Source organism: Cryptotermes secundus, unplaced genomic scaffold, assembly GCF_002891405.2.
Source record: "Cryptotermes secundus unplaced genomic scaffold, Csec_1.0 scaffold708, whole genome shotgun sequence".
Lineage (NCBI taxonomy): Eukaryota > Metazoa > Arthropoda > Insecta > Blattodea > Kalotermitidae > Cryptotermes > Cryptotermes secundus.
In genome coordinates this window covers 144,156-156,736 of record NW_019726238.1, presented here as the reverse complement: position 1 = coordinate 156,736, position 12,581 = coordinate 144,156, and the positions used below count along the sequence as shown (strand labels likewise).

At 42.8% G+C, this 12,581-nt stretch overlaps 1 protein-coding gene across 1 annotated transcript in view; it reads right to left on the bottom strand.

The window, feature by feature from the left end:
• The window catches only part of LOC111864117, a 487,205-nt gene that overhangs the window by 441,475 nt on the left and 33,149 nt on the right, over window positions 1-12,581 (bottom strand). Inside the window, exon 3 of the mRNA XM_023851148.2 lies at window positions 11,207-11,277. Coding sequence (XP_023706916.1) covers window positions 11,207-11,231 — 25 coding nt within the window. The 5' untranslated portion in view covers window positions 11,232-11,277. The remainder of the gene's footprint in view (window positions 1-11,206; window positions 11,278-12,581) is intronic.

Here is a 12,581-nt window from a genome sequence, read left to right as displayed (position 1 = left end):
TAATATTTACCTGCAACAGATAATCAGTTAATTTTATTATTATTATTATTATTATTATTATTAAAATTGGTATTTTAATTGTCACTGTTGTCTGTGCCATTAAAGAAAATGTTTGTACTTTATGAAACACCCTTTAATAATAAATATTTAGGCCAGTTATAAATCATACTTAAGCCGTGTAATGCAACATGTACACGTAAATACAGTCACGTGACCAGTTACAGCTTTTATCCAGCAACTTTCGGCGTCACTGGGCTATCCCCAGCGTGTCACGTGTCCTTTGCCTTAAAAAGTGTTGTGTCACATGTCTATACAACTCATATGTTTCAGTACTTTTTCTGACAGCAGTTAATATATGTTAAACACATTAAAATTATTAGAATTTGGGTTAGTCAAGCCGAACTTTCTGAGCAATATGTATAACTAATAAAGAGCCTACATCAGACTAATTTAATACACATGCCGCATTTGACTGTTTAAATATAATTTCTGATATGGAATTGTTTTCTTCTCTATGGTTCTACAGCCCTGTGGACCATGGCTTAATCCTGTACACAGTCGGTAGGACTCCTTGGGCGGGAGAGGCCACTACTTGCACACAGACATCCATGCCTCAGTGTTCGAGCGGCCGGACACGGTTCAATGCCTCGGACCGCGCGACCACTGGGTCCCCTTGGGCTGAAGCTTAAGCTCTGACTCAGTATCCACAGGTCCCGTTCTCGATAAGCGGCAGGTGTTTCCGTTTCCTGCTAAGTGTTTAAGAGTCTGCAGGAACTTTCTAATGTCTGTGAGTTTAGAACTCCAATTGTGTGCGGCTTCGGCCGAGAACTTCCCTATCGAACATTCTTCCTTAATTACTCCTAAGTAACACTTCAGCGGCCGTTAATGGTCGTGTGAAGCAGCCTTCATTACAGGCTTGTAGCCTCAAAGTACAACGAGAGGTGCAAGCAACAACAAAAAAGGCTGCGTATAATAACACAAAGACCGGAAAGTTGTGGTAGAAGACTCGAGAAACCACGAAAGGGTTTCTTACAGCGCGGTTGCAAGTAGCGTTAATCTGGTAATGAGTCTGATGCTGCCTCACATGCCTCAGTATCTGCTCTCTGATATCTAATGGCGTGGAAGGAACGCAAAGGATGAAGCTCTCAATACTGTAACGTTTCTGTTTCCTTGCTGTAGACACTGAACTGCAATATTCTGCAGCATGTTAACATGTTGACATAGCCGCAGAGACATTTACTTGTATATTTACATTGAAATGCCAATTCTCTGAATCGCTTGACCAGCGTCCTTCATGAAAAGCTAATACTCGCTCATCTAGTCAAACTGTCCTTATTTAACAAGCAAAGGAAATTGTTGGGATTCGTTAACAGGTAACGACAGGTGAAGACATAGCAGACAGACTATTTAGCGCGTACTCTATTAAGAAGTAGAGTGCTGCAATTAATGAGAGCGTTATAACTACTAGCAGTTACGATTTATAAGAGCCCAAGAAATTTAATTAGCAATTGAAACTCCGTGTCTAGTCACTAACAAGTGACTATATATACATTATGTGTCAGTGTGTGCTTCGCACCTTTCCAGTCGCGTCCTCGTTGACTGGATCCCTTGATATCTCACGAAGTGCAGAAAGTAGCAAAATGAGCAGCCGAAACCGATGCCTTCTGCAGCAGTTCGTAACAAGCTATGTATTTCCCATGACGCATAATTTGACCCCCACTCCCAAACCCTAAAGTTGTAAGGTAACCCCCTATCGGTGGTCCAAGGCTGCTCTGGTACGGGTTCTCTAGTTGCAAATCTTTATCATCCCATTCGTTAACACGGTCTGACGTCACAATATTCTTCCTGTACGAATGAAACAGGAATGAGATTCAGTAAGTGTTATTAGCTACTGATTGTTTAGAACAATTTTGTTACTGATTTTCGATTAAATGTTATTCTAATTATTGAAATGGAAGGGAAACAATTTCGTCTGGAATAAGAGCGTGCAATCACATAAAAAAATTACGTGAAAAGTTAAAATAATGCTTCAATTTTTTACCGCGATAAATTGCGCTTTCTGGACCGAATGCCAGATCGAAACAAACCATGTTCAGTCACGTTTATACACCGCGTATCTGACGTCTTATCATCTCCGTTCTCTCTGACTTAGCCGCTAACGGTAGTTGAGAAAGGACCTCAAACAGTTGTCCGACAACTCCAGAGCAGAACGCTTTCGGCTGTACTTTGTAACCTTAAAATTCGTATACAATAGACAGAAACTTTTATTCCAGAACCGAAGAATTACTTCTGGCATGCATCTTAATCGGAAAGTTCAACACTAAGAGGTAACTGAATGTTATCATTGAACAAAAAATGGATGAGATTTCATGTTTTCGGTGCGGTGCTTCTGGGATGTGATGTCGGTAGTTGGGTAGAAAATATCTACTACATCATTGCCCACAGATCCGTAGACGTGTCTCGAGAGAATAAACATGCATTAGCACTAGAGAAAAATATTTCATAAATCACACTATAGTTAAGCTTCATTTCAATGTCACTACGAAAAATAACAGACTGAAAAAAAAAACTCAAAATGGGAGAATATTAATTCTGCCCTATCATTTCAACTAACACTTCCCGCTATTGTTAGACGACTTTTTGAAGTATGTGCCAACCTTATGCACGGGAAATGATATCCGTGGGTTAATTAAGCACCATGTCACGAAAGTGTTTTCGGGAGTGAAGGAATAGCTCGAAGCTTTCTTAACCTCGGCACTAAATGGAACGCAGTAATCACCTTCACTCTCCGGCTGCTTTGCCCCTGGGAAAGCACTCTGCCCAATATGAAGAGGACGCAAGGTGGGTCTCAGAGCAGGTGTGGAAAAGCTGAAAAGGAAATTCTCTTGCCTCTGCCGGGAAATCGAGGCCTAATTCCTGTCATTCCGCTATAAAGGCTTAGACTTATGTACATTAACTCAATGTTTAACATATTAACACAAGTTCTAACAGCTTCCCGGGCTCAATATAAACGATACACTGAATCCAAAAATTACACCAGTAATTTTTGCCTCATGCTGATAAAGTATGGTAAAAAAAGTAAAGGTATCCCTGTAACAGGCCGTGGAGGCCAATAGGGTTGTGAGATGTTGAAGTTCCCACATTTTCTAGACAATTCGCTCATAGATGGCGGTGAGGTCAGCCCTACGCGCCGGCCGCTCTTTAACCTCAAGAGCATTCCTGGTACTCATTTCTGTTAGAGGCTGAGTCGACCCCAGGGCCATAGTGCGCCTGGAAGGATTAGGTAAACTGACAAAAATCCAATTACCTCATCGGGATTCGATCCCGCGACATTCCAGCTTGTAGCTTAGTGTCTCAACCAACTACTCTACCGCGTGCCCCAATAAAGTATGGTAACAAAACTAAATTATTATGGTTTCAGAGGCAGAAACATTTTATGAAACGGGCGCTATTTTTTCAGCGCGAAGCAGGTAACCCGCGTAATATGACTAAATAATGCATAATGAAGATTCAAGGGGAAGACAAATCTTTTTCTTCGCACAAGGCTCCATACCTACTCACTAGTCCAGCTACAGATATTATTCGCTATAGCTCTTGCATGTGTAAAGCGGGTGACACTTGTTCCAGGCTCTACCCCGAACTGTTAAACCATAGAATTAAACGCAGTACAAAAAGCACTGACCGGAAAGCTAATTTCAGAACGCACTGCATACAGAATTTGCATGTGCAATACACGACAACAGCGAACGGACAACTTTGTACTTGCTACTACAAGAACCCCGTAATATTCCGCAAGGCGTGACACATTCTGTAATCAGCTGCCGCGTAGACAAGTCTAACTGCTGACCGACTGCGAATGAAAAAAGGGGTAAATCCGAACAAGAACTGATAAAACCCACTCCCCTACTGTACTATGCTCCCCTTCTATATACTGTTACTCTTAATGTTCTATTAAATTAGCCCCCTTTCCTTAATTTGAAAAAAAATTGGAGCAGGCTTATGAGTGTATGTTTCTGTCGATGTCTCCCCCACACCCTTATTTCCGGAAAGCCGATATAGTGGCGTCCTGTTGCTAGGCAACGGCTGAGTAAAAAGCAATTGTTGTACGCGTCGTTTTCTATGTTTCCTGTGTCACGTCGAAAGAAAGTAGTGGATTATTTCTTAGAATGTGTTCTTCTTTTATTCTTTTCCACTTTATTTTTGTAATAAAATTATTTCTTAAGGACAGATTCTTCGAATAAAACTCGACAGTTTCAGACTGTCCCCATACCTGCATTTATTTGTAAGCAATACTTCACATTCCGTCTGCAGGTTTGTTTATAGCTTATGTTCATTCGAAATTCCACATTACTAACTCCAATGATTCGTTAGTTATTGCCATTAAACCGCAAGTCGAGGGAACACTTCTGCTTGCAGCCATGTTGTATTTTCACATTTTACAGAAACATTCCCTCAACCAAAGCTGCTTATCGTTCCAAAACCTCTTACCAACAAACCATTTCGGGACCTTGCGTTAAGTATTACTGCTGCCCCTCTCACATTACAAGTTCGCGCCTTCGCCATGTTGTTATCCGTGAAAGACCTTCCGGTGACATTCAATGACATGTCATTCGTTAGAAGGTTCGTGAAAGTCGATAAATTTGTTCTGAATTTGAAAAGGGGGGGTACATACACAAATCCACGACGAGGAAATGTATCTGAGTCTTAGAGAGTGTAAAGCGTGTAAAGGTTCGGCCACACAGAGCGCTACGCTATGTTCGCTACGTACGCTACGTACGCTGTGTACACTCTGCGACGCAGCTAACACAGGGAACATAGCATACGTAGCGTACGGAAGTCTGTGTGGCCAGTCACACTGGCAAGTAAGGGAGATATTTTTCCGTTCGTATAGCGAACATAGCGTACGTAGCGTGCGTCGCGTATGCAGCGCTCTGTGTGGCCGAACCTTAAGTAGGCTACACATGTTCAAAACTCCGTTGCAATGTGAACAAAATATGCGTACTGAGACATGGAGGTTTTTAATAGCCGACGGTTCTGCTTTCGGAATCTCATTCGGTAAATTCACGTATGACGTGTAACTAACCTGCGGTGAAACTGGTTTCCTTTTCCTGCTTCAATGCGCATGTGCGAAGTAAGAACAACTTGAAAGGAATATCCAATCAGCAACAGACATTCAGACAGGCAGACGCGAGCCTGGACCAGAGAAACGCAAACAGAACTTGACATGGGAGCCTGAAAGGCACAGAAGGGAGGATAATATTAAAATTGGTTTCCCGATAATCACCAGGCTAGGTACCAGTAGACTCTATTGGCCCAGAACATGGCTGAAAGTTGTGTCCTTCTAAATATGATACAGAAATTCAATATTTTATAAAAATAATTCACTGACCAGCTGGACGGCAGTAAACTTTTCAAGGACAACTCTGGTCCTTATAAGTTAGTTAATGCTTCACATTTGCAGTTTATCTCTGAAGGTACTTCACAGATGTCAGCACAACAGTTCTGCAACCACCTACAGCATTTCGATGGAAGTCGTTGCGGGCAGTTAGTAATGAGAATTACAAGATACGGGGTATAGCCCGGTAGGTAGGTGCCTCCTGCCTCCACTTGTATGAAAACACGAACTTGGTAGCGGCAGTTTCCTTCGAGGCGTCGGCACCTCTCCACTAAACTACAAGGCGTCGCGTATCAGCAAATTGTGGGTTCCTAATGCGACAGTTGTCTTACGTGCAACAAAGGGAACATACAGGGTGGTGCACGAAGTCATCTAGCATTTGATTCAGTACTGAATATTCAATCAAGTCTGTTGCACATGCTCAAGCTGGTTTCTTCCTGTCTTCTACCGTGAAGATGTAGGCGATGCGTTCCTCCGAAACGTCTGTTAACACTATATCCACACGGCGCCACATCCTAGAAGACTGCATTCATCATAGTCACCGCCCTGAAAACCTCAAATCTTACACAGAATAAAGTTAATTCTGCACTTAATTAAGCACCATATAACTGAGTCGAACTGGAGAATGGAGGTATACATCCACACAGTCTTAACCTTGGCATTATCTTGGGTGAGGGAGTCAGGTCGAGGTCTCTGGCCTTTTGCCCTGGAGAAGCACCCTCCCCTATCTTTTCTATAAGAGGTCGTGTAGGCCCCCAGAGTCGATCTGGGTGCCACGGACAATAACTGTAACGTCGTCTCCATGCCGGCTTCTCCTCCAGCGGTTCCCGTAGGAATATTCCCCATGTTATTAGAAGCAAAAACTTAGTGCAGTTAGAAGGAAAGCGGTTCAGTTCGATTTCCGTCTCTTTCTGCCCCTACAAGGACTAAATTCTGTATGGAAAACTGCGCTGTCTGAACCAGCTGACAGGCCCAGTTTATTTTAATATTAACTCTTCTGTCATAAGCATTCAAAGTGCAGAGGTTTCTATAAACCGTACAATTCGCTCCTCACTCCTCATCATATTCAAATGTAAGAAACTTCTCTCTGAGATTCAAACCGAGCTGCAAACAATTTTCTTCAGGCAACCTCACCGCCGCGCAAGAAACTACGTTATATGTTTCGTTCATTTGAAAAACAGAGACTGAATAAAACTACCGTAGCATTACGGGAACAGGATTTGGATATTCTGAGATGAAACGCAGTGCATTCGAGTAATCTCTGGGAGACCACATTAACATAATGTTCTGTGCCGTGGGGGCCTCAAACAGCTTATGGCAGGCATGTCCAAAGCCTTGATCTCGATCTACCGGTCGATCGCGAGACGATTTTGGTCGATCTCATAGGCTTATAAGGAAATTATACGTGAAAAGCATGTAAACTCGCTTGTAATATGATTATATTCAGATTATGAAGGGAAAATACGTGTTAATGTAAGATTTGAGGCTTTCACTGCGGTGACTATGAAGAAAGCAGTCTTCTGGGATTTGGCACCGTGTATATGTGGTGTTAACCGACGTTTCGGAGGAAGGTTTCGCCTCCATCTTCAGGGTAGAAGGAAAAATATAAGAAATCCGCAAGCGAAGAGACCGTGAGAACCGGTTACCGGTTACGGTGCCAAATCCCAGAAGAATGCTTTCTACATATTAAAGTAGTCTGTACTTTCAATGTATGTTGTTTCTACAACAAACGTCATGTGTCGTGTTATTTTTACCAATATTTTTGCTTAGAGCGTGGTACGGCGATAGGAGGGGGTGGTAGATCACTGGCAGTTTTGACGCTAAAAAGTCGATCACAACCTGTTTGAAGTTGGCCATGCCTGGCTTACGGGATTCGGGTATTCAAATTTATCGTCTGGAATTACCAATTGTGAGTAGTGCGCTGCTGTCTAGAGGTGCCCTCGTCTTCTCAACAGCCAGAATGCAATACATGTATCATGTTCAGATTATGTCCACATTCCTTCTACAACAGCAAAACTAACCTTACAAATTTCTTTGAGAGTCATTTCAAAATTGTCCCAGTATCCGAGGATTTCCTGTGATCTCCCTTCACCATCAAACGTATTCCATCTCATAAAATCAACATTTCTTTTTCTATAGTTGGGGGCACGCGGTAGCGTAGTTCATTGAGGCACTATGCTGTAAGGCGGAAGGTCGCGGGTTCGATTCCTGATGAGGTTAGTGGATTAGTATACTGACCTATAATCCTTCCAACCGCATTATGGCCCTGTGGTTAACTTAGCCTCTAACAGAAATGAGTATCAAGGATCTTCCTGTGGGTAAAGGGCGACCAGAGCATAAGGCCGACAACCTCACCGCCATCTGTGAGCAATTGTCTATAAGATGTGGGAACCTCGACGTCTCATAATCCTAAAGGCTTCCACGGCCTGTTGCAGAGATAGCTTTAACTTTATCACAAATATTTCGCTGTATTTCGTAGTATTGATAAGAGACGCTAAATGGAGACCCTTAACCACGGAAAAGGCAAAGCTATTCCTGTAACAGGCCTTGGAGGCCCATAGGGTAGTGAGACGTCGAGGTTCCCACATTTTCTCTAGACAATCGGCTCATAGATGGCGATGATATTGTCAGCCTTACGCGCCGGCCGCCCTTTACCCCTAAGAATATTCCTGGTACTCATTTCTGTTAGAGGCTGAGTCAACCCCAGGGCCATAGTGCGGCTGGAAGGATTAGATAAATTTTAAAAATTCAATGACCTCATCGGGAACGGAACCCGCGACCTTCCGGCTTATAACACAGTGCCTCAACCAAACTACGCTATCGCGTGTCCCTCCTTAAACAACCTCGAAACCAAAGAATTCAGACCGCATATTTTTAGGAGACAGGTATGCAAAAGACATGCGGTAAACTCAACACAGATATTACAAAACTTTTATATTTTGGAAGCACCGGATGTAGCGAGGCTTCACGAGAATTTCAGGCGTGCCGAATTGATATGAAACATAACTAGATTCTGAATGTTAAATTTAAATAGGGAACGTTTCGAAAGAGGAACGCATTTACATGATTTCAATGACCATGTTCGTAAGCTCTTCGTGGGGTTGGGGGTGGAAAAGAGTGAGCTTTACTGATCTCCTGCCCTGTACATAGGTAACGTGAGTCCTCGGCAGAGCTCCGAGAGCAGCACTCCAAGTGGGGGGGGTTGAAGGGGAAATTAATTAACATAAGCCTAGAGGAAATGGTTATAGAGTACGGGCCAAAACGATGTCGTAGCGTGCTGCAAAGGAAGAGGAAAACTGTATATTCTAATTACTGTTTCCAGCACCACTGTAACAGATTCTGAAGCCTTCTCTTCATGCTGAAAGTAAAGTTTTAAAATCTTACCCGTTTAAAATATTATTTCTCTGCGAGATAAAACAAATATTCCTTGTGCAGCACAACTACAGGAACCTTCCTACATTCCAAACAGACAAAACAAAACAGAATTACGATTTTCCCGGTAATAATTAATATGGAACGTTACATTAGTTAAAAACGCATCATTTAGGCGATCTTAAAGACATGAAATTCGACCATATTATAATGAATATACTATCACGAACTCAACAATAAACGAAAGCGTAACTCCAAGATAAAACACGCATACATCGTATGAGTTTTTCACCGGCTCTACAGCCCCCTTGGGCCCTGGCCCCCCATTTTCAGTTTCATGATCATCCCACAGACGGTAGGACTCCCTGGACGAGTGATCAGCTCGTTGCAAGACCGCTACCTAAACACAGGACAACACAAACACAGAATAAACACATACACATACCAAACATCCATGCCTTATATGGGATCCGAACCCACGATCCCGGCTTCCGAGCGAGCGAAGACAGTGCATGCCTTAGACCGCTCGGCTACTGTGACCGGCAATGTATAAGAATAATATATAAGAATTCAGTTCGTACCTCACAGGAAACAGATCCGAACCCATGATCCCGGCTTCCGAGCGAGCGAAGACAGTACATGCCTTAGACCGTTCATCTACCGTGACCGGCTCCGTGATATAACTACGTACCTAAAATTTATTATATCAGAATATAAATTAGTACTCCTAACTCCATAGAACTTACTTTCATGGAGCTCAGAGTCCCTTAACTAATGAGGAAACTCCCCGACTTCCCTTAATCCGAAATTTCATTACCACATTGATAAGAGCCCATCACTAAACCTGTCTTGGATTGATAGCGCTGTACGATTTCGGTGTTTGGATGGAGGCTGTCCATATGGGTTTGATTATTGCTTTGTAGAGGAGAAATTTAATTTCTATTGTCAGTGTTGATCTTCTTTCAAGTAGCCAGTGCGTTCGTTTCGCTTTTGGTTTTCATGTGCTTTGCCCATGCTAGTCTTCTATCAAGATGCATGCCCATCAACATTGCCCATTTGCACTGTCGGACAGGTTTGGTTGCGTGGGGCGAATGATTTGCTTCGATTTGTTTTGATTCTCCACTTCTTCGCCCAGTCGCCGAGCTTAAGTTTCACGTATGACGAAAATTGCTCTGCACTGGCGAAGGTAGCGGTTGTTGCGTTGTCTGACGTCAGGAGGTCGCGTCTGGAGATACGACACTTCCTGGCGGTACGCCTGCTTCAGTTTTCCTCTAGATTTTATTTTTGTTCTTGAATCTCACTTGAAAGAGTCTCTCCCTCACATACGATTCTAATGTTCTACAATATGCATGGGGAAGGAGATTTCTGAATTTGAACAAGAGGCCTGGGTGCCAGACTTCACCGGACGCCTGTTTCAAGTCTAAAAGGCTGCAGAGCGCTACGGCCTTTTTGTAACGTTCCTCTTATTATCTCTGTAATTCGCCGTATGTGTTCTGTGTTTCTGTCGACATCCAAACTTATGGTCAGGGAGTATTCGGTTATTTTCTCTCTTTCGAAAATTTTACTCATTAAGCCGGAAGGTAGCGGGATCGAATCCCGATGAGGTCATTGGATTTTTTTTTTCAATTTACCTACTCATTCCAGCCGCACTATGGCCCTGGGGTCGATTCAGCCTCTGACAGAAATGAGTACGAGGAATATTCTTGGGGGTAAAGGGTGGCCGGCGCGTAGGACTGACAACCTTGCCGCCATCTATGAACAGATTCTCTAGAAAATGTGGGACCCCCAAAATCTCACAACCCTATGGGCCTTCATGGCCTGTTACAGGAATACCTTTACTTTTCATTTTATTGGGAGCAGGCTGTTGGGTCTACCAGAGTTCCCATGTTTAGGGATCGTTACGACTTCCCACTGAACTGGGCAATATCCCGCTATAATAACTGCGTTGGATACAGTTCTTACATGGACAATGCCTTTTCTTGGCAATTCTTTCAACATTCTCACTGTAATCAGGTCATATCCTGGGGCTTTCCTTGGGTTGAGATCCTGTACTATGTTTTTAATTTCCTTCGGTAAGGAATTTGATTGGTGGTGTTATTTGTAGCTGTTCTTTCAGCGTAAAATGAGAAATTAATTCAGAATTTGGGTAGGAAAACTCAAGGGAAAGACCACTCGGAAAATAAGAGTACATGACAGAATATTATTAAAATGGATTTTAAGGGATGATGATGATGAGTGGGTGGGTGATTGGAAATAGATTCCTTGTAAACATGATACTGAACTTTTGGTTTCCGTAAAAGGTGGCGAAGCCCTTGAACAATAAATACAATACAATACAATACAATAAATTTGCTCCATGGAGCTAATTACGAACAGTTGGCCGTAAGCGAGCTATAAGAAGCTGAATAAAACATCAGACATGAATATCAGATAACTTACGTGAGAGCGGTGTCCGATTAGCCATAACAACACATGGATGGACATAAGAGCATCACGCAGCAGACACGTACCTGCAACAGAGAGAGACAAATGTTCTCATTCGGCTTCGAAACACAGAGGTCTCAGCTGGTCTGCATCCTACTTGGCTCCACTGGATCAGTCGATTAAAATTAAAGTAGCCCGAATTATTCGGGTCCTGTTGCATACTTCAAATTTTCAGCAGAATTGTTTTACTCAAAATTCTTATGTCATTTCTAGGGAGTTAGAAGCAAGTTGGAGTGAATTATATTCTTGAGGTGTTAGTTTCAAATCCCGGTTTGGTTACGAGCTGGGGTTTTACGTTACTTTCTCGGTTTTCTTACGAAGCAACAAGTTCCATCATACAACAATCGTAACAATCTCCCCGCTCCATTACGCATTAAATATTCTCTTCAGTTGAAACAGAATCATTTAATAACATCCTCCTAACTGTTATGTTGTAATGTGACAAAAAATGACTAGTCAATTAATAATCTGATGTCACCTGTTTCGATAGAGAACAGTTAGAGAGTGCATCAAAGCACGTAACAAGACGAGCAATTGTGTGATGGTGCTGGCCTTCTTTGCTATGAGGCCATGTGCACGTGTTCTGTACTTGTGCACAGCATAACAATGCAAGGAATCATAATCAAAATGTTCACCACATGAACATCTCAAATCTCATAACACTGTCACGTGTTTGAGTGACTATAGACTGGGTTTGTATTAGTAATTGGATTTACTGAACACTTACAGATTTTAACTACAAGTCACTATAGCGCTATCGCTGTTTCACACACTCTGCTTCTCACTATAGCGAGTACTAAGTCTTCTGTCTGCCGTGTCTACGCCGGTTGTTGCCTGGCAACGGCTTCCTCCGCCGTATATCCCTAAGCTTCCGTGCTCACGTGCTTACAGGTTGGCGACTCCCTCACAACTAACCAAGTTCTAGATTTGTCCTACTTATAACACCTCGGCACGGACCGCAGAGAAAACAACGCTTCAAAACATTCTTCCATTGTTGCTTTTAAGAATCTTATGTGACAGAAGAGTTGAGGAGAGTGCAAATGTCACCGGAAACTAAAACTTGGTCTTTCGATGTCTACTCGATTACTTTCATTCATAGCGGAAGCGACCAACTTTCAATTACATACATACTCGTATTATATGCTCTGTTCTCTGGTAACGCGATTTCACGGTTGGGGAGAAGCCCATCGGATCAGTTCAGAGAGATGCTACAAGCAAATGTAATTACAATGTTGCTTCACGCTACAAGTTGAGCACTGCCAGAACACTGCTACATCCAAGTGTCAGGACTGTAATCTCCTCGGGGGGGGGGGGGGGGGCAAAACTCAGA